The sequence below is a fragment of the Sminthopsis crassicaudata genome, chromosome 6 (assembly GCF_048593235.1).
Source record: "Sminthopsis crassicaudata isolate SCR6 chromosome 6, ASM4859323v1, whole genome shotgun sequence".
Taxonomy (NCBI): domain Eukaryota; kingdom Metazoa; phylum Chordata; class Mammalia; order Dasyuromorphia; family Dasyuridae; genus Sminthopsis; species Sminthopsis crassicaudata.
The window spans coordinates 11,827,891-11,853,842 of record NC_133622.1 but is presented as its reverse complement, the minus strand read 5'-3'; the positions used below and the strand labels follow the sequence as shown (position 1 = coordinate 11,853,842).

The 25,952-nt window shown below is 34.3% G+C and overlaps 1 protein-coding gene across 3 annotated transcripts in view; it reads right to left on the bottom strand.

The window, feature by feature from the left end:
* The window catches only part of SLIT2 (slit guidance ligand 2), a 344,055-nt gene that overhangs the window by 107,481 nt on the left and 210,622 nt on the right, over positions 1 to 25,952 (bottom strand). For all 3 annotated transcript variants that reach the window (XM_074275110.1, XM_074275109.1, XM_074275107.1), the window contains exons 7-11: positions 24,351 to 24,422; positions 20,929 to 21,092; positions 18,770 to 18,908; positions 4,198 to 4,269; positions 3,589 to 3,660 (exon numbers count right to left, since the gene is read on the bottom strand). In XM_074275110.1, the coding sequence (XP_074131211.1) occupies positions 3,589 to 3,660; positions 4,198 to 4,269; positions 18,770 to 18,908; positions 20,929 to 21,092; positions 24,351 to 24,422 (519 nt within the window). The remainder of the gene's footprint in view (positions 1 to 3,588; positions 3,661 to 4,197; positions 4,270 to 18,769; positions 18,909 to 20,928; positions 21,093 to 24,350; positions 24,423 to 25,952) is intronic.

Genomic DNA, 25,952 nt, shown 5'->3' with positions numbered 1-25,952 from the left:
CCCAGGTGAACAGTTTGCAGCTTACATCACTGGTGCCAGTTTGCCTGAATGGCAGGAGCAGCCCAAGCTCCTTTTCTACTCAGACCAGGCCATCTCACTGTCCCAAGGACAGGTTAGCCTACGGCTAACATAGGAGAGGCCAGAGGCGGGCCACAACAGGGTGACTTTCTCCACCCATGCATCCCTCACAAAGGACCCAGAGGGCCCAGAACGGAGATTAGCTGGGCGCTGAGGAGGTCCTGGATGTGGGGTAAAATAAGGGTGTGCATGTTGGCATCATAGAGCGTCTCTGCAGGCGACATCTGCAGCATTTCTAGTTTGTTTTAGACAGGAGGGGCCGCAGCCCTAGAGGCAGGAGCACACTTCCTGACTACTGGCCTGGCCGCCAGGTGTGGACACGTATGTCCACATGCACACATAGGTCACAAGCAAATGCCCTTTCAGTGTGGAACAGTGTACTGACCTCAGGGCCCCAGTCCTGCCTCTGAGGTTCACTGTGGGAAGCTGGAGAAGTCCCTTTAACTCCTGCAGCTCTCTGGGACAAAAGCTGGCAGAGAGGGCATCAACCTGAATCCACAGAGCGAACGAAATTCTCGGTCACGTCCCTGTCCTTACGATCATTTACGGAAAAAATGACTTGATGCTTCTATGTTGGTGGGTTTTTTTATTATTATTTTTATTAAGGTGGATTCTTTTTAAAATTTTATTTTTTTATAAAAATATATTTTATATATTTATAATATACATAATAATATATATATATAATATAAAATATTAAAATATTTTTTAAAAAGCCAGCTGATTTGGAGTCAGGAGGAATTTTGTTCAAATGCGGCCTCAGACACTGACTATATGATGCTAGACAAGTCCCTTGACTTGTTTGCCTCAGTCTCCTTATCTGTAAAATGAACTAAAGAAGGACAAGCCAGACTAACTCCAGTAGCTTTGCCCAAAAAATGTCAAAAGGGGTCACTAAGAGTAACACATGACTGAAAAAAGACTAAACAACAAAATATATAAAAATCCCTTATAAAACTTAACAGTTTCCTCTTACCTGACAGAAAACATAGTGATAAAACTAAATAAGCCCCCCCCCCCCCAATCCCTAGGAAGATCTGTGAGAGGTAAGAACTAGAGGGAGCCAGGGATCTAAAATGAGACACCCATAAGGAAATATATGCTTAATTTAAGAGAAGTAGATATTAAAGATTCCAAAGAAACTGTGAAATTGCAGTATATCTCCCAGTCTTTCCTCACAGAAATGCCATCATGCTGTATCATGTTGGCAATAAGAGAACACAATGAGTATATTAACAAACCTGGAGCAAAAGTCAGCTCAACAAAAACCTAAACAAAATAACAGGGGAAACAGAAATATGATAGTGTTAGAGCTAAAATTTGGAAGATGGGCTGGGGAGATCATTAAATGCTCTGCACAATTTCCCAAATGCTTCCTAGCTCGCTTTCTTTCTCCTTATCAAATTTAGGGCCCAGCTCATTGTTTATGTTCAGTTTGTGTCTGAGCATCTTCAGCCATCAGGTACAAAAGGAGAAGTAAAATATATTAAAGTTGGAATAAAAAACTCCATTTACAAATGGAGTTAGTTTTTCTTCCTTCCTTCCTTCTTTCCTTCCAAGTCTAGCAGTTCCCAAGGGAAAAGAAAGGTGGCTTTTGCAACCTCCTTGCTCCTCCCCTCCAGGAGGGATTTTGTCCTTTCCCCACCTTTCTGTCCCTTGCCCCATTCGAGGCCACAAGTCCTTTAAGGAGACCTTTGGGGTTTGTACTCCTTCCTTCATTCTACTGTCATGAATAAGCAAACTTTTGGGGCTCCACATACATGTTCGCTTCTCTTAGAATAAAGGTAGTTTTCATCGAAGTTTTGTGAGATTGTGATTGTTTGCTGAGAGGTTAAACTCTAATCTTAAATTAAATTAGCAAAACAAATCACTACATTTCCAAGTCAAGCCTCAAATAGGTTCCTAGAAAATAAGATTTTAAAACATGAAATTTGCTACATAACTCTAGTATTCCAGTTCTTACCTCCATGCTGATATTGACATTTACTAGGAAAGGCTGGAGACATTTTGGAAATTTGCTAAATATTTTTACAGCATTTAAGAAATGATTTCAATCCAAATGGAAGATAGAAGATAAAGTGAATCACTGAATCCTTAAGGTGGCGTAAATAAAGATTCCAATGTTGGCTGAGATCATCCCCACTGTGCTATTTAGAGTTCCCAAATGGCTTTTCTCCAAGGAATACAGAACCCTTAAAAACATCTATCCTGCCTACAACTACAAACTACTTGATTCTGCAGTGTTTCCTTTATGCAACACACAGATTTTTAATAACATACAAACTTCCCTTCTCCACTTTCCACTTGACCTTTCTCTCCACCCCAGATACACACTAAATTTTGAGCTGGAAATATGACATTTTCCTTTTCCAAATTCTTTCTCTCCCTGAACTGCCACTGTCAACAGCAATAAGCCAAACAGTAAATTTGAAGTGACTACTCTCTGCTTTCCTGAGACCAGATCATCAGGTCAGCTTGGTTTAGTATTCCTGCATACTCATGTGAACACCTGAAAAGAATTATTTTCCCCTTTGCTCTAGAAATGAAAATAACTCTCCCAAAAATGCCACAATAATCTCTACTGTGAGAATATTAGTCTGAGCTAAATTGTTCCATTGGCAGTGGACGGTGTTTATTAGGACCCTGAGGCATGCAGGTAAGTTAATAATAATACCTTTTGAAATTCTAATTAGTTCTACCATCATATTTCCATACAGTCTTCTAGTTGACATATTTCTCTTTCCATCAGCTAAATTACTCAACATATCCCTTCTTCTCCCCTCTCCCAGGAGGATCATCACTAAAACAATTTTATTCTATTTAATATTTAAGTTAATTGGACCTAATTTTGTTTTCAAACTTTAAAGTTTAGTTTAAAAATATCTTTCAAATTTTTAGTTGTTTGTGTGTGTGTGTGTGTGTGTGTCGTGTGTGTGTGTGTGTTGTGTGTGTACTTTGGGGGATCCTGCAAGAAGACAAGGAATGATTTATAGATAGTAAACATATTTTGGAAAGTCATCATTTATCATCAGGAAGTTTCCTTGTTACCCAAAAGCTGCCACTTTGGATTTAGTCTTTGAGAGATGAGTGACCTCTTTCAGAAATGTCTTAAAGTTGTGAAGTCAGTGATAAAGCACTTGAACAATATATGGCTCTGTTACATTTCACCACTCTACCTCCACTTTTATTAAAATGGTTTTACTGCAAATAGATGTCTCTCTGTGATAGTCATTATTAAGTTTATGGCTATTAGGGAACTTTCAATGTAGGATGCTTCTTTCCTCTATCGCAGAAGTAAAATTTCTTGGGAAAAAACAGGAATGGGATATAGATGTGAAAGGGTGCTATGTTCTTAACTCCCACTTAAAATACTAGACTCTCTTGCTTTTCTTTCGAGATTTCTTAATATAAAATTTTGCGTCCTTGTACAAAAGGCACAAATAGACATAGATTCAATCAGTATTTAGTCAATCCTTAATATGAGTAAATATGTGATATAAGAATACTTACAGTGAGTTCAGTGATCGCAGGCCATGAAAAGCATCTGGTGCAATTTCTGAGATTTGGTTATTGCTCAGATCACTAAAATGAGAAATCAATTTATGTTATATTAATTCAGCCTGATTCTCTTAAAAATAACAAGTAGAATGATTTAGCATGGGACAAAACCAAAAATTTCCCTATGACATATTTGTTTGACACCTATGTATGAAAGCTGAAACTTGTTCCATAAAACACTATTTTGAGTCATATGATCACAAACATTAAAAACAAATTGTATGAAGCTTGTATTCAGAAATATTTAAAGAAAGAATGTACTCAGAGTCTATTTTCAAAAAGAGAGAACCTCAGAAATTTTCACTTCAAAGGGTCACTTTAATGAAAAATCATTCATTAATCATGAATTAATGAAACTCCATGTTAAATGAGACAATGCTACTATTAATGAACCAGGAATTACCAAAGAGCTAGCTGGCAATCTGTTATGTTAGTGAATAATGAAGCTGCCAAACTCTCTGAAATATCCGTCCTCAGATGGGTTCCTTTATACAAACATGAACTATTTTTTTAAAAAATACATTTAAATTGCATAAAATTCCAGGGTGTTTTTTAACTCACATTCTTCGAAGCTTTTTATATGGTGAAAAGGCTCCAGGAGGGATGACCTTGATTGAATTTTGTTCTAAACGTCTATAGTGGGGAGAAAAAGAAAAAGAAAACAATGTTAAATTGGAACAGGAAAGTTTTAAATATGTATAACTCAGGTCCAGATTCCTAAGAAGAAGCCAAATTTATGATCCCTATAAATGCTCTACACTCCTTTACTAAAACAGCCTTTGGAGAACTTAGGACCTAACTGTATTTAGGCAATGATTTTGAGGGCAGGATAATCAGATAAGACTAGAGAACCTGAAGGGTCTGGAGTAAGAGTTAGAATGAGAGGATGAGGTAGAAAATTATAGAAATAATTCCTGTCCCTCTCCATCTAGAAATGTTGACCTTGGAATTCATTATTTAATTCTACACTCAAATTTCCTTTTTGTGCTATTGATTTTTTAAAAGACATTGGCAAACATGCATATTTTTATGTAAAGGCTTCTAAAAATCTGAGAAGGTCCTCCTTAATTCTGTGACTGCTGCCTTGATTTTCCCTCTGCTTCCACATTATATCACTTTTTTTTGATGATTCCTTGATGCCTTAGCTTGAGAAAGATTTATCCACTGAAGCCACCAAACTGAAGTCACTAAAAGTGATTAGGAGAGGTCATCTTGAGCATTGTCCTTCCGCTCCAGGAGGCCAGAGGCCCACCTACGTTATTTATCCCAGAAATATACTGGAGGTAGGAAACTAAACTGCTTTTTTCATTGGGTTGGAATCTCTTGGGGAAGATTTGCCTGGGACTTTAGCCTGTTTCCTTTTCTTCTAAGTAGGTACTGTAAGAGCATCAAAGAATAATTAGTTAAGAGCTGGAAGACCGATCCCATTTCACAGATGAAGAAACTCAGGGCCAGAGAGGCAAGTGATAACTTGGCAGTGTCAGGGACGATACTTGGCCTGAGGTCCCTTCGTCTCCAGAGCCAGGGCTCCTCCTCCCACACCAAGCTGCCTCTTCATAAGACCTTGACATCTTTGATACATCTTAATAGTGCACAAAATATCTCTATTTCTCCCCATTCTGGTCCATGAATTTGTAATAATCATCCCTCTAGTCTCTTCCTCGCTAATTTTTCCTTAGATCTCATTTTTTCCCCAGGTTTTGCTTGGCTATTTTAATCCTAAAGAAAAGCCTGTCTCTAATTTCCTGCAGCACTTACAGTCAAAATTATGTAATTTAATATTTAATTATTATCTATTTTATATGTTAAATTCCTGATAGGATAGATATTATACTTAAGGGTTCAATAAACACTTGTTTGTTTTTTGACTTGATTTTTAAAGTTCAAGTGCACGATCATATACATATAAGTATACTATTAATTTAATTCAATCAAACAAACATTTATTAAGCATCTCCGATTTGCAAGTCACTGCATTAGGCCCAGGAATAAAAAACAAACCAAAACTAAGATCCTACGACATGGATGACTCTACCTTTTATCAGCGGGCATGACATATACAAGATAAATTGCAGCATTTGAGGAGAGAGGAAGCATCACAAGCTAGAAGAGCCTGGAAAAGGAACCGAGCGGAGGGCTGAAGGAAGCTGAGGATCAGAGGTACAGGTAGGGAACGGGTCTGTTCCGGGCCTGAGGAGGTAGCAGGTGGAAGGCCCAGGTTATGGAACAGTGGGGAGACCAATTAGGAAGCTATTTCAGTCATTCAGGTGAGAGCCACTGGGGGCTTGAAGCAGGAGGATGGAGAGAAGGGCACAGATGCGAAGTGGACCGCGGCTCGGCCAGTCTGGTGTTTTTGGACAGGTTAATGACTGAAACGGGCTGTCTCCCACTGTTGCCAAGTCCCACTGGCTCTGCTCCCCCCCATTCTCTCCACTCCTATAGCAATACCCTGAGTTCACCTGGTAATTACCTCTTAAATGGAATGTTGTAACAAACTTTGCCAGCCCGCAGCCTTTCTCCTTTACACAGCTCCCAAAATAATCTTAACTCACAGGACTGGCCGGGGGGGGGGTCACTGCCATGCTAAAAGACGGGTCACTTCCATGCTTAGGAAGTTACAGCATCCAATTAAATCACAGATTAGCTTTGCATCTAGACCGTTTACAACCGAGCTTTTATATGCTTGTCCACTCTTATTCATGCTACTTGGCAAATAGTCTACATTCAAGACAAATCAGAGAACTGTTTCTTGATCTCATCCGGCACGCTTCCACATACCAAGAGCCTTAATACGTGGTCTACCCTGTGAGGAATACATGTTATTTTTATCCTTGCTTATTGAAATTCATTCCTTTAACAAGGCCTAAGTCATGTGCTACCTTTGCTATGAAGCTTTTCTTGATTACATTACATGAAAACAATTTCTTCCATCTTAAATTTTCCTGAACTTACCCTGTCAGAATCACATATTTATTTGACCACACACTCATTTTCATCATGAACACATGTCATACGCTCCTCATTGGAACATACGGCCGGGACCGGATAACTGTAGAATATCCCACCCAGACAGCAAAACTTAATGAATGTTTCTTGATTTCTGATTAGTTGATCCATCAAAAATAAAATTATCAACTCAACCCTTTTGTCACTGATCTCTTAGTTACATTTAACAGAAAAGGCCAAAATCGGCTTTGAATGCATTTTGGATGGATTTCTTTAAAATTAAAAACAATACTAATATTTATCACCAATAGAATACAAAAAAATCTGGTTCAATGGATAGTACCACCAAAAGTTATCTGCAGGATACAATGAACCTGAACGAGTCATTAGGGAATTTAAAGAGGGATTCAATAATCAGGAGCAGAGATTGGGTATTCTGCCTCATAGTGATGAATATGGAGGACGTTGATAACCCTCACAGTCTTTCAACAGAGCAGAAATGGCAGAGCTTTGCACCCAGTTGGCATTTACCAGATGATTAGTTAAGAGTTAGCTCCTAGATGGAATTCTCTAATGGCTCCTCTCTACCATTCCACTGAGGGCACACTTTATTGTCCCATATACACAGTATGACTGATCACATTCATTTTCTTTTCCCATTACATCCCAACAAAAATAACAAAATTAAAATAATCTTAAAAGATGCCAAATTAAGCAGACATTTCAGGGATTTCCTGGGCAAGGAATGACTAGGCATTTGCAATAGTTATTAAGAGGGGATATTTGGGAAGTTTATGGCTCTGTTTAGTCTTCTTCAGGTGGGCAATTATGATATGTAGCATTAAAAATTCCAGACAAAAGGAATTCTCTTTTCAGGATATTTGTTTTTTTTTCTGGTGAAATCTTGTCCATGAGAAACAGGTTGTAAAATGCTAATTTCATGAGCCATTGGAAATTTTCCCATGATTATGAAGGTACCTAAGAATTCTGAAATTATCCTGGGAGACAAGAAGTTTGACTTAATAATGTGAAAATCTGGACTTATGCACCTGGATTATTTATGTATGTCTTATAAAAAAAGCAAAAAAAAAAAAAGACTTCTAAAGCTCTAATTACATACAGTACTGAGATTTGGATCATTTTACCATTTCATATTTTGCTAGTATAAATGGAATTCATGGGGGCATATGGTTTTTAGTTTGTGCATGCCTGCAATCATTTTTAAAGGTTATGTTCATCTCTTTAGTTCATTATAAAAAATTAAACAGAACAACAATGGACCAGACTGTAGTTGGAATGATTTCTTGTCAAAGGGCTTAAAAAGCTGAAGGATTTAGTCGTCCTACATCACTGACAACTTCCATTAATCTTTCAACTAAAGCATTGGTTTGCTACATCCCCCCCCTTTTTTTCTTCCTTTATAGTGCAATGAGATTACAATGACCTCTGTTATATTTCTCTTTCAATTTGACATAACATTAAAATGAGAGCAGGCAACAAGTCACAAGTACCAAGTGAGGCACTCTCACTACTTCTGTGCTCGATCTGGTCAAATGGGGAGAGTAAAGAGAAAGCCCAATTCCTCAGGGTGCCCTAGAACCTTGAGAGGAAATACAGCAGTCTTGGCCAGGAGAGAGTTACAATACATGGAGCAGATCCTTTGTTCAAGGCAGGGATATTTTCAAAGAGGAAAAAAAAAATGTGATCGTCGACAGCTATTAAGCAAAATATTCTGAAGAGTATTAAGAGAATTAATTTCTTCCTTTTAGGGCCCAGTTCATAAACAAATGTACAATTCTGGGATAAACCTTTAAGGGCTTCTGTAGAAAGGGTTTACTAAAAGTAGAATAGTATAAATATCTACTTGATGATTAACTAATACCAAGGTAAACACTGCATTTTATAAGACAGAATGCCATAAAATGGGGCTGGTAATGGTGAATCAATTTATATAAATATAGAAGAAAAACCATTGGGTATTCCACTCTCTTCACAAAGGAAGCAAAGCAAATTCGTGTTTTCCAGCTCTGTTATCCTCTAATCTTCTGCCTTATCTGCCTAGAATCTGCTGAATTTCAGAGTGCAAATTTGTAGCCACCCTTGCGTGAAGAATCTAATTAAATCCATGCCAGGGTCACTAAAACCGATAGAGTAATGTCTAAAATAAATTTGCATGCTTCTGACAAAATCTGCCATAATTAAAAGCATTGTGTGTGCTATTCCTTCATGGAAGATTCAATATTTTGAATTTTAAGATGAACATGAATTTAGTCAACTGAGAAGATGGAGGAAAAGGAAAGATGCTCATAAACCATTCTTGGAAAGGCCATAGGATGTGACAGTGGTCAGGAGATTGGCTTCCTGACATTCAGGGGAGTTTCAAAAACTATTCCATCACAACAACAAAGAAATGGATTCCGTTTATCTTTTTAAAGGATGAAATAAAATGGATATGTCAATTCACATGTTCCCTCTCACAGATAACTTTCTATCTAAGGAACCAACCCTCTATAGTTATTTACTGAAAATAAATTATTCTTTCCCCTTCCATTCAATTGACCAGTGGTGTTCTTGCTTGTCTATACACTTTTATTAGCACATCATTACTAACATCTAGAGCCTACTATATTGAAATTCTCTTTGAATATATTTGAATGTTTTTTTTAGTAGAAAAGCACTGTGATATGTGTGTGTATGTGTGTGTGTGTTTTTATATATATATATATATATATATATATATATATATATAAATACACATTATATATTACACAATTACATTACATAATACACAATTATATATATATATGTATGTAATACACACACACATACACACACACATATATATATATAATATGTATATAATTTCCCAGTAGTTATCTGTGATAACTTATGTCCTTTAAGTTAGGACATCATTTGGTAACTAAAGATGCTGACTAGCATTTGACAAATTTCCAAGACATTAGACAATTCCCATTCATTTTTAATGATTTTCAGTTCACTAGCTTTCAATTCTTATGAATGATAGTCAATATCTTTCTAATTAAATTGTACCGACATATTGCAGAAAATCGCTTCCATGTGCCAGATTTGAAGTAGTTAAATAAAATATATTTAAACATTCTGCATATTACATTTCTGTTAATATGCGTTCTGATAAAGAAGTAAATCTCAAAATAAGAATCAATTGAAACTCTAAATTAGAAACTAAACATTTATGCAGCAGGCAGTATTTTCATATACAGTTTCAATTTATTTTACTCAAGACTGAGCGATGGAGATTATGAAGCTTTATGTCCACCAGCATACTGTGAAGATGGAGTTTAATTTAAATGACCTGAATTGCTAGAAATGTGCTATTTGCTTATTTTCGAGACCGTTTTGGAAGCTTGGAAGAGTTTTCACAACACAGACAAAAAAGTGTGAGCTCTGTGATGTGTGTGTAACACACTGCACAGATGCTGATTATGCATGGCAATAAAGCTCACAGTTCTTCTCTGCATTTTCTCCATCTGCCTTTAAAGTCAATGGCAAAAACAGCTGTCAGAGAGCAGAAAATAGATTTCTGCGGGGGGATTCTCTCCAGCTTCTGAATCTCAGGAACGTCTCTGTGTAGCCAACACATTTCTCATCATAGGTAACATCTGCCAGTCCTTTGAAAGAAAAGGGATTGCAATGTTCCTTTTGCTTCAGGGAATCTCCAGGCTATTAGACAAGTATCTCTGAAGTACTTACTCTTAAGTAAGGAATGTTGCTTCTAATTTTAAGGACAAAAGAACTCCAGTGAAATTTGGGATGTAAAATGTACATAACACAACCAAATGTATTTTAAAATATAACACTTTTGAGATTGACTGTGGACATCATAAACACTCTTGACAATGGAGTGAACATTTGCATCCTGAACTGCCATTATATCATTGTCTGTATTCTCTAAGATTATATATGTACTGATTAAAAAAAAATTAAGTCCTTTGCTGAGATGGCTGGTTCTTTTTTTAAAAATTCATTTTCTTATTCTTAATTTCTTAAACTTAAAAAAGTAAACATAGTTATTTAAATTGATTTCAGTTTCCCAAAGCCTAATAAGTAGTATCCAATAGAACTGGAAGTGCATAATCTAGCAATAAAATAGTGTCTATTTGTGGTTGTTCTTGTCCCAGAAAATAGAGAGCCCTTTCTAGAAGAAACCAGAGCTCAAGATTTGAAGTCAAGAGCATCTGGCCCTGAATTCAAACTTTGCTAGTACATCACCTGTAGGATCTGGAGCAAACCAGATAAATTTTCGCTGTTTCCTTATCTGTGAAAATAAATTATGTGGAATAAAGTGGTCCTTATTGTCATTTATAGGTCAGTTAAATAATTATGCTCTTATAAACTTTCTCTGTATAAACATACACTAACATGGTTAAAATATTCATATATATCTACATAAACATATATGCCTTATACTCATAATTTTTAACCATTAATACTGAAAGCTTCAGAGATCACCTAGTTCAACTTATTAGTTAGGTAAAGAAATATAGACCCAAGAAGATGAAACATGTCTAACATCACATAACTAGTTAGTGGAAAAAATGTAACATACCTGCAGATGCTGAGTTTGGGAGCTCTCTAAGTTATTAATAACATATGAGATTCATAGAACATCTTTAAAAATCAAACAATTTGATTAAAATCTGATATCAGTAAAAAACTACTAAAAATTGTCTATTAGAATTTTTTAAAAAAACTACATTTATATAGGACTATTGAATTAAATAATACATTTCTTAAATCAACCAGTAAACTAGGTAGATCCTTTTGACCAATTTCTTGATTGAATTGACTGAATCAATAGAATTTAATGCCTCTTTAAATTCTCTCTTCTTTCCTTTATTAAGAAAGTCCCCTGCTCTATTCTATTTCCAACCTTTCTTTATACCTCTCATACTCTTATTCAGCATCTTTGTATTTTATGGTATTGCTATTTCTGTATGCCATGAATCTTTAGTAGATTGTAAGTCTAGTTATAAGCTCAATAAAATCAGGGGTCATATCTTAAAGATTTTTTCTTCTTTCCCAAATCATATATATTTAATAATGATCTGTTGAATAAATGAACAGATTTATGAATACACAGTATTTTAGAAAAAATTGCTTGTTAAACAAAGAATAATAGACATAGATCTTTAATTAATTACCAGAATTATTCTTCTTGGTTTTCCATAGAAAGTATTTTCCTCTATTGACTTATAAGAAGAGTTCCTTAATGATTTAAACATTTGCCCTCTCTCATTTTTCAAAAACAAAAGTATCCCTTTTATTTTGAATAACAAGGCTATTATTATTTTTTCAACCATATTCTGGTTACATTTTAAAATCACATTCAATAATATATTGAACAAATTCAATATCAAAATGATTTTTAAGGCCATAGACTTCTTCTGGTGGAATATAAGCTCTCTGAGGGCAGGGAATATGCTGTTGTACTTGTTATTGCCATTCACACGCATCTGGTTCTCTGGGTTTTCTTGGCAAAGGTATCAGAGCGATTTGCTATTTCTCCAGATTATTTTACAGATAAGGACACTGAGGCAAACAGGATAAATTAATTGCCCAGGGTCATACAGCTAATAAGTCAAACTCACATCTTCCTGATTCTAGTTGTAGCACTCTATCTACTGTGCCATCTTGACCCAGTGGGTGTTTTAAAATATCTTTTATGTTTATGTATAATAGATATTGAATAAGTGCTTTGCTAATTTAATAATTATGGACATTTATGTGGTGCTTAATAGCTTACAAAACATACTTTTCCCAACAGTTTTATGCTAATTCAAACATGGGTTGTTTCAGTAAAAATTTCTTAAAAGTTTGAGGTACTTTGAAGGAGTATTACCTCTATTTTATACCTTAGATAAATCAGACCAACTGAATTGCTTGTGTATCTACCTAGAACTAAGTGATGGGGCACAATCTGGATCTCCTAATCGAAGTGCTGTGCTATTTCTACTATCACATCCTGATTTCAACTCCGAATTTAGAATTTCAATTTATTTCCATGATTGTTCCACTTCTCAATAGTGAACACTTCCTTCATTCCTTTATGGTTGTATTTCCATAGTCTGGTCCTAGAAAGCACTTCTACCTCTACTCTCTTGGAATGATTATTAAGACATCTGCTTTTAAAAAGAAGGCTTTCAGCCTATTTTAAACAACCACAACAATTGTGTAAATCATTCAACATTCAACAGATTTATTATCTTGTAAGTCTACAAGGTTTTAAGAGATTGTTGGATTCCCAAAGGCAAGGATGATGTCTTAATTACATTTATATTTTCTCCTAAACATAGCTTAGGATAGAAAAAAAGGCACTTAAGTCATCACTGAATGAACGAATAAATGAATTTAGGCAATCTGGGGAAATTAAGTAATAAGTAATAATAAGATCTGATCCCAACCTTCATGAAACGAAACATTGGGTTTGGAGATATTTACTGAATGAATGAATGTGTATCCATTGATTCCTCTACACGAATTTTAGAAAGGTTATTTTTAATTATGTTCTTGTCTATACTTCAATCTTAATTTGTTTTTCACATTCTTTGTTTGGATGAGTACAATCAATACTCTTTTGCTTGTTAAGAAGATTATCCAAGATACTGGGATTTAGAACTAGAAGGAAACTTAGAGGTCATTTAGTCCAGAGATGTCAAACTAGTCATCTACAGCTTCAGCAAAACCTCTGCTGCTACCAGAGCCATATGGAAATGTAATTGTTGTCAGTTGTTCAGCTGTTTGAGTCATGTCTCAATCTTTGTGACCCCACTGGGGTTTTCTTACAAAAGAGATGACAGCTGTTTGCCATTTCCTTCTCCGGGCCATTTCACAGATGAGGAAACTGAGGCAAAGGAGATTAAGTGATTTGCTTGGGGTCACTCAGCTGCTAAGTGTCTGAGACCAAATTCGAACTCAAGAAGATGAGTCTACTCTCTATCCAGTTGCTCTGTGCTCTGTGCCCACCTCCTAAATGTAATTAAGAAATATTTAACAAAAGAAGCAAATGAAAATAGAATGAAGCATAGATAATATTAATGTATAGTTTTCTATATCAAACTGTGGCTGCAGGGGTCAGCACTCTTTCGTTGTGCCCAACAGCCTCACTTTGCAAGGATGTGACCTCCCTCCATGGCTGTCACTAGCAGCCTGCTGTCCATTCCATCCTGGGTATTCCCAGGAAATCCCAAACTCAGCTCCTTGTTCCTCCCCCAACTCCCCTCCCAAAGATTCTGTCAAAAGCCTGAGGCTCATGCTGCTAAACTCCTGCCAGCGTTCATCCAGCAGCTTGCTTCCCAATTTAGGAACAATCTTGCTTTATTAATGATCCCTTAAACTCGCAAACTCATCTCACCTCAGTTGCTCAGTGCCATTCACTCTACCTCCACAAAGCTTTTGGAAGCCTCCTTTTTTAGGCTCCCCTAGCTGCCCCCTTTATTCAGGCTCTCATCACCTTTCTCCTTGGCTTTATTATCTATGCCAACTATAGTAACAGTTTCACATGGGAATGTTAGTGAATGAAATGCAATAATGCAGAGGATGACACGACAGGATTTGGGAACTGAATGGAAATGAGAGATGAGTTAGAAGAAAGAATCCAAGATAAAACTCTTTACAAAGGACAGTGGCTATAGACAAGGAGAGAATTAAATTGGTGACCAAATAAGAATGAGATAGAGAAAGGCTAAATGGATATTTTTGATTAACAAACAAAAATAATGCAATAAAATTTAGAAAGGAAATAGTTTAAAAAAAAAGACTTTCTATAGTTAACTAAGTTCCTTTGCTAAATGTTTTATTTTTAATAAAGATAAAGAACTAATTCAAAATTTTAGGAAGAGGAGTTCTTCCCCCCAAAATAAATGATCAATACTGTTTTTATGCATGGATCCATCCATCCATATTATGCATACATACACACACACTATATATATATATACACACACACACACACACACACACACACACACACAAAACAGAACAAAAGGGAAGCCCAGAGAGAATTAGAGATCATGGTGGCAGGTCTGACACTGATCTATTAAATTTATTATATGTTTAATAAGAGAATCAAATTATAAAACTAGAAATTCATAATTTCTTTCTTTTTGTTTTTTTTCCACTATTTTTTCCAATTACATATAATTCTTATAAGTATAATCTTATAATTATATACATTCTTATAAGATTTTCTTAAATTCTTTTTATGTGCATGTAGAAAATCTGATTTTATTTGGTGGAGTAAATAAGTTAGATGACTAGTCATCATGCTAAAGAAATAATGATTTGGATGCCTGTCCTTCCTTTCCACACAATATGCTTGTATCTCACTTGTGTGTCCATAACTTTATGAAAAATTGCCCTTAATTTATCAGTGGCCTCCTAATCTTCAAATCCAATGGCCTTTTGATCAACGCTTGTTCCCTCGGACATCACTACGAGACTGCATCTTTACTAACTGCTAAGATACTTTTGAGTTCATATGTGGTAAATGGAAAAGTGATGTCTTACTCTGAAAGTAGGTATAATTATTCAGAATACTCAATGAAAAATGGGCATCATCAGAAGTGAAGATTATTAAATCTGACCAAGTTACTTGAGTAACTTAAAAAATAGGATTTAAAATAATTAAAAAGAAAAATAATTGTGATTTATATCACCTTTAATGTATAGCTTTTACCTCAAAGGATTCCATACATTTTCTTTTAGTAATTAGTGCTAAAAATAACAGAATTGCACTATAGAACTCTTTTTTAAATTTCAAAAATCTTGTTAAGAATTCCTTAAGAATACAGCATTCATGTGACCTTTCTTTTAAAAAATATTTATGTACATTGTACTATATTTTAAAAAATAATACCCAATAAAATTTTAAGCTTTTTCAATGTATGTGTAAGAGGCTTGAGTCTAATATCTTTCATACAAAAAGGATCATATTCTAATCAAAGTATTAGAAATTTTTCGTATGGTATCATATTCTCAAATCCTTTTATTAAAAGTAACAAATTAATGCAAAACCTGGCCATTTTTGGTGAATTGTTGCAATTTTCATCTTCTAAAATGACTTGTTTAATCATGTCTACTTTCTATTAGATTCCATAAATCACTAAGCTGAATGCATTCTTTCAGAAGTTTTCATCAAATGTGCTTAAATGCCAAAGGCAAATTGAGACTAGAGTCTGAACAGTCACTGAAAATATCCTTCAGAGCAAGATAAATTTAAGGAAAAGAAAAAAAATTGTTTGGTTTCCATAGCTGTGCTAGCTAGCATCTTGTTTGAATATTTAGGATGGAATCTAAATTTGTTATATAAAAATTCACTGTGAAATAACAAATAAATGGAATATATTTGAAGAATGCAAACACTGTGATATAAATTCAAAGCCTACTAATTCTTCTGGGAAAATGCATCTTTACTAAGTGCTAAGATACTTTGAGTTCATACGTGGTAAATGGAAAAGTGATGTCTTACTCTGAAAGTAGTTATAATTATTCAGAATACTCAGTGAAAAATGGGGATCATCAGAAATGAAGATTATTAAATCTGACTTACATATGGCCATCATAATATTTCATTTCTAAAGATTAACGAAGATCATGTGGGTCAGGACAGGGAAAAAAAATGAAAAATAACGTTTTAAGAAGGGAAATACTATATCATATGAAAAGAAAAATAAGTAATGGTATATTTGAGAAGAACTGGTCCTGTATAAAGAAAGGACATCAAAGGAACAGAGAGAAAGTTAGTATAGCCTGCAAGTATATATCCTAATGACTTCCATTTCTAGATGTCCTATCTTGACCACTCACTCCCACTTGAGATTCTGACATTCTCTCCAAAGCATTTCTAAGGGACATCTACTCTTACTTCAGTCTTACAGCTCTTTGTCTAAATTGAGATCTATTGGCTAAAATGTTCTATCTCTCCATCCTTGCTTCCATTAGTTCTCCGGTCATCTTTTTCCATCACTTTTCTTTACCTTTCTCTCAATTCCCATTTCAAACTGTCTTAGAGAATCCCCACTGCCATTACATGTGGCCAGATCCTCATCATAACATGCTAGTCTTTATCAACTCTGAATCATTATTGTTGCGTCTGCTTTCTCCAAGCCATCATCATCACACTCAAAGACTGACGTTATCACGGTATTTCCATGCCTAAGGAAAATTCCTAGTTGCTTTACTAGTTGCTGTATTAAAGCCAAAGTACTCGATCTAAATGTCAAGGTTCTCCCAATTGTGTTTTAACTTCCCAATTCCATTTTCACTCTTGTCCAAAATGAACGCTTTGCTCCATTCATGATCCTTTATGGATCCATCAAGAAACATGCTCACTCTCATTGATGTCTTTGCCTCATGCTCTTTTCACACTTGGGATGCTTCCTGTATTTGTCTACCAATATCAATCTTATTCCCATTTCAGAATTTTATTCATGCACTACTTCTATGCCCTTTTAGTTTTTATTATCCAAAATAATTATATACTGTTACATTTTTAAAAGCACTATAACACAAAGCACTTTATTACATTATGTATATAATCCTGAAATATGCAAAGTACCATTTGGTTCATTGATTGTTTCATATGGACAGTTCATATTTCCCAAAACAGAATCTAGGATTTTTGTCATTTAAATTAATTTTAACGCTATATGAAGTTCAGTGATATTCATATTTTTAAACCAATTTAATGATATGTCTTGAGCAATATGTTTTACTTGAGTTATCAAAATTAATTTAGTAAAAAAATCCATTTGTGAAAAAACTTGGCGAAATTAGTTATTTCATACTGAAGGCAATCTTGCTGAGTGAAATTTTTAATTTTTAATAAGATGTGGGTGTGGTATTGTGAAGATAGATGACTGCTTTAGTTTTTGGAAGTTTTAAGTATCATAGAATTTTCAGACAGGGTTGTTTATTCTTCTCTAGCTATCTGATTTTATCACTATGATATCAAAGTCTTTTTGAGTGGCCTTATTGATTTTAAAATGTGTCTTTGCATAGATGACAAAAAATGGGAATAGTCAATTTTGGAGGGATTGTGGAGAGATAGAGTACGATGGAAATTATGCAAATCAATTGATCAAAATGTACCTAGTGATTCCATCACTAGGCTTCAGTCCTAAAGGGGCCATTGATAAGAAGGAAGTCAGCATAGATTCCAAGTGTTTAGTATTTCTCTGATAACAAAATACTACAAATGAAGTAAATGACTATTATTTGGAGAACGACTGAATAAACCATGATGCCTGAATATTACCCTTGGAAAAAATGGGAAATTTGACAAATACAGAGAAGCATAAAAAAAATTTATATTAAGTAATATAGAATTAAGTGGAGCCAAAATACAGTATACACAATGAATGTGACCAAGTAAATGGAAAGAACAACTACATTAAAAAAAGGTGAATATCAAAAAATATTTAAAAAGCCTTGCTCAAAATCAGAGATATGGGAGCACCATCCCACCCCTTTGCAGATGTGGGAAATCCATGTTGTAGTTGACCTATTTCCCTTGAACACTGGCCCTATTTTTAGAGATTTTCAATATTATAATAAGATATGCTGATTTTTCCCTTTTTTGCCTTTATTATAGAGAAGGAGGATGGATACTAGCAGAAATTAGAGTAAAATTAAAAAAAAACCTAGAAAAACAAATTTAATAATAAAATTTACCTACAGAGATGCAACATATTGCTTGGCTAGTAATAGGTTGTGAAAATGCACAACTCTCAAATAATAAAGCTGCATTGTACAATTATCATTCAGGAAAAGACTGAAAACCACTAAGCTTGGGTGACCTTGCTCAGTTTCCCTCAAGTAGCTAATCCATCTAGCACCTTCCCTCAGGTTAAATGCCTATAAAGCATCTTCCTCCTTTTCTAGAGAGGTGTGTTCACACCTTTTCCCAGGGACTGGAGGGAATTCTTTTCTCTAAACAAACATCTTCTAATTCTTCCTGGACCACAGTAAACAAGAATCTGCTTCCTGTCAACATCGTATCAGTGAGAATCTAGAAAATTTCCTTTGGCTGATCCCTCAGGTTCCCTTTTGATAATGCCCTGGGTTTCCCACAAATAATCGAGATGGATACATCCTGGTAACTTGATGAATAAAGGAAATAAACAATAAAAAAGATCAAATGACATACATTTCGGTGATGGTTTCTGGGAGATTGGTAGGTATCTCGGGAAGCCCTTTTCCACGACAATCCACTATATTGTTACTACACGTACATGCAGCTGGGCAATGTAACACACTGCAAGAAGCAGACATAAACGACTGATGACCTGGAAAAAAAATGACAGTAATTGTTTTATCGTCCAGTAGTATAAAATTCTTAGAGACATCAGCTTAACCGAATGATGATAGCAGCTAGAAAACAAAGCTCCCCTTTGCCTCCTAAGTACTTCACCACATTACTCTGTTATTGAGGTGCAGGGACAGTGTCTCATTGAAATGTTCCATTCCCAATTCCCCCAGCACAAGAGGGGATAAGACAATATTTGATTTGAAATGTTTATTTGTTTTACTGTATCGTATTGTACTGAAGTTTTGTGCAAAATATAATTTACAATTATTTTGATCAAAAAGAAATATTTTAAAATTTTATAGGAATAAAAATGGATATAGTAATGGACATGATAGTGTTCCACTTATATAACAGATAGCAATATGAGTAGAAAAATCTACAAATTTTACCACTAAAAATTTTGACAACACAGGGATTTAGTCCATTGTTATTAGGAATCTAATTTTAATCCTGCTCCTCTGCTGGAAGAGAACAAAAAAGTACCTGTGGTTATGGAACACTATTATTTACTCTTCTCCTCATTTTATATAAATATATATATACATATATATGCATATATATGTATATATATATATATGATAACTCATCTTATTTAGCAAATATGATATAATCTACATTACTAACAAAATTATGGATATTATACCCATTTTTTCTTATTGTTTATTAGAATTCCCCAAATAGAGGTAATAGACAGAGATGATTATTGATGAACAACAAAGACAACCATTATAGCAACCTACAATGAAAATGACCTACTGCCATGATGAAGCATTGGGTAGTGACTACTGGACATTTACTATTGCCTATCATTTTAAACAATCTACCAATTTTCACAAACACTACATACACATATATGTATTCTAAGTGCTTTTTACAAGAAACAAATAGAACTTGCCTTCTTCCTCTTCTAGAATAAAAGGAAGGGAAATGAGTAGAAAGAAAAGAAAGAAAGAAAAAGTGGTTAGTAATGAGTGGTTAGTCATTTCATTATTTAGTTACAATTAATATTCAGGTAAATTAAAACAGACCAAAGGTATTGTTGGAGGGTTTTCTTTAAAGCGTGTGGCAATCTCTGCATTGTAAGTATAGTGGAAGGGCAGTGAATTGAATTTTGATCTGTCTCAGACACTAGCTAGGTAAACTAGACTAAGACCTTTATTCACTTTGGTCTCCCATTTCCTCCTCTGTATGATGAGGGCATTGAATTGGAGAGGACCTCTAAGGTCCTTGGAATCTATGAATCTATGAAAATAGCAAAGTGACTCAAATCATACTTACTTTCTACAAGATAAGTCCTTTGGTATATCAAATAACATCTAGAGTAATAAGAATTTTAAAAGTATTTTTAAATGTTCTTAGATATGTCTTAGACTGATAAGAAGTATAAAATATATGTATCTATCTCTTCTTTCACATATATTTGTGTATATATATAAGGTAGTTGAACCTGGGTAATATACATAAATTTAAAACTTGCTAGCGCCTCATCATTTGTTTTAAGAAAGATATTACATCTTGACTGAGGTAGTTTTTCTTCAAAAGAAATGAAAATTAGTTTTGCTTTTAGGACTGTGTTTGAATTTCCATACCCCTTGTATTGTATGGTAGTGCTCTAGGATTAGCCAATATATTTATTATGTAATACCCATTAGCCACACATCAGGGATTACTTAAACTAATAAGTGGCTCAACAGCTTAAATGCAAATAAAATCCTAATCTAGGAATTAGCTCATTCTCCTCACCTCCATTCCGCAAACTAGCTATATTCTATTTTAAAACATAAATATAAGCGTGAATCATTTGAATGTTTGTACTGGCAAAATGTCATAAAATTTCTTAAAAGTCACTAATGTCATCCAAGAAAATGCATCTAAAAATCAGAGTAGTGCACAAGCACCCATTGGTGATATCCATTATATTATTTTTTTAAAGGATTCCTGAGAGACAGACTGCGTTCCAGAACCACCTCCAATAGCATGGTATTTTCCTCCCTTACCACTGCAGACAAACTCGCGCTTCTGAACTTCAGCCACATTGTGGCCCTTCAGGTGGGACGGACCCATGCACTGAGTGTAGAGACCCACGCGAGGTCGTTGCCGGAGCCAATCAGAGAGCCAGGCCAGATGGCAGTCACAGAAGAGGTTGTTGGAATGGAGTCGACTGAAGGAAACAAGTCAATATGTTTAAATTATAAAGAAAACAAAAGATGACTGTTTCAATGACACTGAAGATTTATTAATAATAACCTTTCAACAACAATCAATTTTTCAAAATTTTAATCAGAGACCTTGCCTGGTTGATGTTATTTATTAACATGCCAGTGTATAAAGATGAAGAAATCAAAATCTAATTAGTTTAAAAGAAAACATTTACTAACACGATATTAATTTTCTACAGTTTCTTTTCTTTCCCTTCATTTTAAACTAAACAATATACAAGAACTTGAAGATAGCTATACAAGTCTAGCTTGGACATTTGTAAAGAGGTGAGGAGACAAAAGTCTAAAATAAATTGCTCTCCAATGGCGACATACTGACAGTGAGGGGAAAAAAAAGGTTAATAAAAGATTTGGCTTCCAATTAGAAATATCAGGGAGTCTTGCCATTATTAGTCTCTATAGAAACTGCTTACAAAATCCTTTTAGCAGGTCACATGCATTTTCTGCTGAACAAGACAGAATAATAATTCAATATGAAACACTTCTTTCACGTCCCTTTTCTGATTTCCTTCCTTTTTGTTTAATCATAGAAAAGGGGATTAGCTGCTCTTGGCTCTTGGGAACCCATACTCAAAGCAGTGCCTGAAATTCAAAGACACGAATGGCAGCCAGTGAGGGAATTAAGTAAGTTGCTTCTCTGTTGGCAGAGAGCTACCAACACCATGGCCCCTTTCCAAGTGGCAAAAAGCACTCCACCATTAATAAAATATAAGACAAATGTATTCATTAAATTAGGTAAATTACTTCAAACTGGCTTTTATGTTTTCTCAAACTTAAGAAAAAGACGTCCCAAGCTATAAATCAAGGCCTTGTTTCCAAAATCATCCACGACAGAGCAATGTCATATTAGAACTTTTTTGCTGATGTGTTCAGTCCTAACTGAATAATAGTGATGCATTTGAAGACATGGAACTCAGTCCAGAAAGTTAATTCAACCCTAAAATGGCATTTTAAAATGACATTAATTCTATAAAATGATAAACTAACCAAAGCAGAGAAATTTAAATTAAAGAAGATTATTTCCATTCTCACTGGAATTAAGGAAAGTAGAACCCGAACCATCTACTAAAGAGAAGGGCACTCCAAGATGTCAAATTTTATTTCTCAGTGACATATTTTTGAAACTCAAAAGTCTGTTCTCTATGTTGAGAAATCTTTATATTGAGAAGTGTTCTTGCAGAAAACCAAGTTAAAATGACTGTACACAAATGAATTTCAAATGAGGGGAACAATGTATTTTTAAAAACTGGTAAGCTAAATTCCAATGGTTTTCTCATTGCACTAAAAAAAGAAGAAAAAGGAAGGAAGGAAGGAAGGAAGGAAGGAAGGAAGGAAGGAAGGAAGGAAGGAAGGAAGGAAGGAAGGAAGGAAGGAAGGAAGGAAGGAAGGAAGGAAGGAAGGAAGGAAGGAAGGAAGGAAGGAAGGAAGGAAGGAAGGAAGGAAGAAGAAACTTGCAAAGAATTTTTTAGAATAGAAAATTTTAAAAGCCATGACTACTATGTTCATTTACCATCAAAATTTAGGTCTCATTTAGGATCTCTGAATTACAGAACTCAGAAAGATCTGAGAAGTAATAACAGTTGGCATTTTATATACAGTACTTTATAGTTCACAAAGCACTTTGCTTGATTGTATTTGATCCTCACATCAACCTTCCGTGAAAGGTACTATGTGTAATGGAACCCTATTTTTTAAGATGAGGAAACAGGTTGAGAGATAAAGTAGGTGAATAAATAATTTTTCCACTGTCAGAGACCACGAGGCAATATTCAACCTTCAGGCTCTCCTAGCCACAAGTCCCCAACTCTTTGACCATTCATTTCATTTAACTAAACCTTTTCAGCTTACAGATGATACTAAAACTCAAAGATGTTAAATGGCTAATACATGACTGAGGTTATTTTTAAATATGATTTTTTGCTTGAAATTGCAGTATTCTTTTTAGTAAACTGTATTAGATTAAATAAGTGAAACAAAAGACTAATTCTATAAAAATCAAGATGAATTGGTCAGTTAGTAGTAGATCTGCTAGCTTCTCATAGATTACTCCAGGTTAACCATATTAGCTTATTTTCAAAGTTCTATCTACAAAGATGAAGGATCACACCTCTGGGAGATTATAATAGCATCCACTATTAGAAAAGTTGTTCCTGAATTTAAAAATAATCTCATTAAAGACACTCAAATTGATACTAATAAATCAAAAAGGTACCTAATTCAATATATGATACATTTGTGCAAACCTTTTAAGTACGTACTCTCTTTCTTCTCTCTAAATGTATGCTGATAGCAAATTAAAATATCCCTCTGGGAGATATACAATTACATTTGACAAAAATGAAACAAAAAGCTTCTGGCAATGCTTTCGCGCAACTATTTTCTTTTGAAATTATTGCTTTTTTTAGGTCAAGGTAATTTTGAGACATCTAAGATATTAAATCTAGTGTTAGAAGAAAATCTTAGAACTAATCTAGTTCAACTGCTTAAATTTACTGATGAGGTAACTGAAGCCTTAGAAATTCAGTGACTTGTAAAGGTAACTCTCCAAGTAGCAGAGCCAGAATTCAAAGCAGGATACTCTGATCCCACACAGGGTATTCTTTCCATTCTATTAAATACCCTCATGAACATCAAATAGTCAAAGCCTAGTTTTAGGGTACAGGTCTCAGTGATATGTAATAAAGACCAACCATATCTTTCAATTAACCTGGAAGGCATTTTAATGTCTATGTTATAACTTCTAAAGAAATTTTTTTTAAAATTATATATGTGGGGAGGTATTATATACTTGTGTGTGTGTGCCAGAATAAACTTATAACAAATAGCACTAGAGTCATTTTATGTCACAAAGAATGTTGCAGTGCTAGTTAGTTTTGATTAAAACTACTTGCAGGATCGTAATAAAATCATAAAGATTTCTCCTCATTCATCATTTATGATGGCCAATCAAAAAAATCTTCCATTTCTTAATGAAATGTGACCTATATACCAGTTTAAAGTAAACCATTTTTTTCATCATCCTCAAAACCAATATTTTAAAATAAAACTTTTAAATTGAGAGAAGCAATTTAGCCCTTATTACCTTTTCTTCCATTAAACACACACACACACACATACAATTCTTTATATTAGATTAGTAACACCAGAATTAGTCTTTTTAATAGCTCAAACTGGCATATAATTTTACAATGACTACTTACAATGTCCTAAGTTTGGGCATATGGTTGAAACTTGCCACCGATAGTCTAGTAATGTTGTTATTGTTGAGAGTGCTGTAAAACATGAAGAAATAAATTAGACAATTTCAGAAATAAAGATATATGCAATAATATATTTTCAATTGTAGAAAAAACAAAACAAAAAATTTGATGGCCAATTTTGCTGAAGAGACATAGGCTATGTTATATTAAAATAAAGTTGATCAATTTTCAAAATATATCATCACTTTATATTTCAAAGTTTTAAATACTTATTTCAATTAAATTTTCACACTGGCATGGATATAGTGTGTATGAATACACAACTATCTCAATATGTGCACATGTATACTTTACTCAATCGAGTGTCATTTTGGGTGACCAAGATGATGAAGATAATGGTAAATGTGGGACTGTCCAAGTACTGAGGGGGGGGTTGTGCATTTGTAGATGCTTTCTGGAAAACAATTTAGAATTATATAAGAAAGGCCAATAAAATGCATAAAACTGTTGGCTCAGCAATATCCCTGCCAGATATTTATCCAGGTCAAGGAGATGAAAAGGTTATACATAAATATAAATAAAAGAATATATATGTACATGTGCATGCATGTTTATATAAACTGGTATATAAAGATGCATATCTATCTATCTAGCTATATAAATATATACACACATCTGTGCATACACAGGTAACACAGAAATTAGTCTGTGTGCATATGTATATACATACTTCGTGCATGTGTGTACCATGTATACACACATGTTGCTGCATTTTGTAAAGTTGCAAAAGCATGGAAAGGACAGTTAATATCCATGAATGGGTTATGGAATGGCTGAATGACATGATACATGAATGCAATGAAGTATTTCATTTTTACCATACAAAATGACAAATAGGAAGACTTCAGAAAAACTTGGCAAGACTTACATGAAATGCTACAGAGACAATAAAAAAGAATCAGGAAAATAATTCACATAATGACTACAACATTGTAAAGAAACTCAATAATGAAAGACTTCTCTACTCTCATCAATGCAGAGATCAGTCAAGAATTTAAAAGAACCATTATAATGTATGTCTCCTGACTCTTGGCCAAAAAATTGAATACAGGTGGGAAATAAGGAATGCATTGTCAATCCTAGCTAAAGTGTCATTAATTTGCTTTGATTAAATGCATGTCTTTGTTACAAAGGAGGTGATGGTAAGATTGGGAGGGACTTGGAATAAGAATTATTGCAGAGTGACTGCATTTTTTAAAAAAAAATCATTAATAAATTTTTAAAAATTCAATGTGGATTAAAGTAAAAAAGTAAAAATGAGCAAAAAGCATCAATTAACTCAATTACAATTTACTTTTTTTTTTTTTCAAAGGACTACTATGTATATTTTTGTCCAAGGAAAGGTGTTTCAGTTTACTTAAAGCTACTGATATACAGCAGTAAGTTATAATATTCTTGGTTTGCAACAAAACACTTCCCACAAAATGTGAAATTTCAATCAATACCCACATATTAGCTACTATAATTAAGTCCTATGGCTTTAAACTTAAATGTTTGCAATTCATAACAATGGGAATACAAAAAGGACTCTGTTTCTAAAGA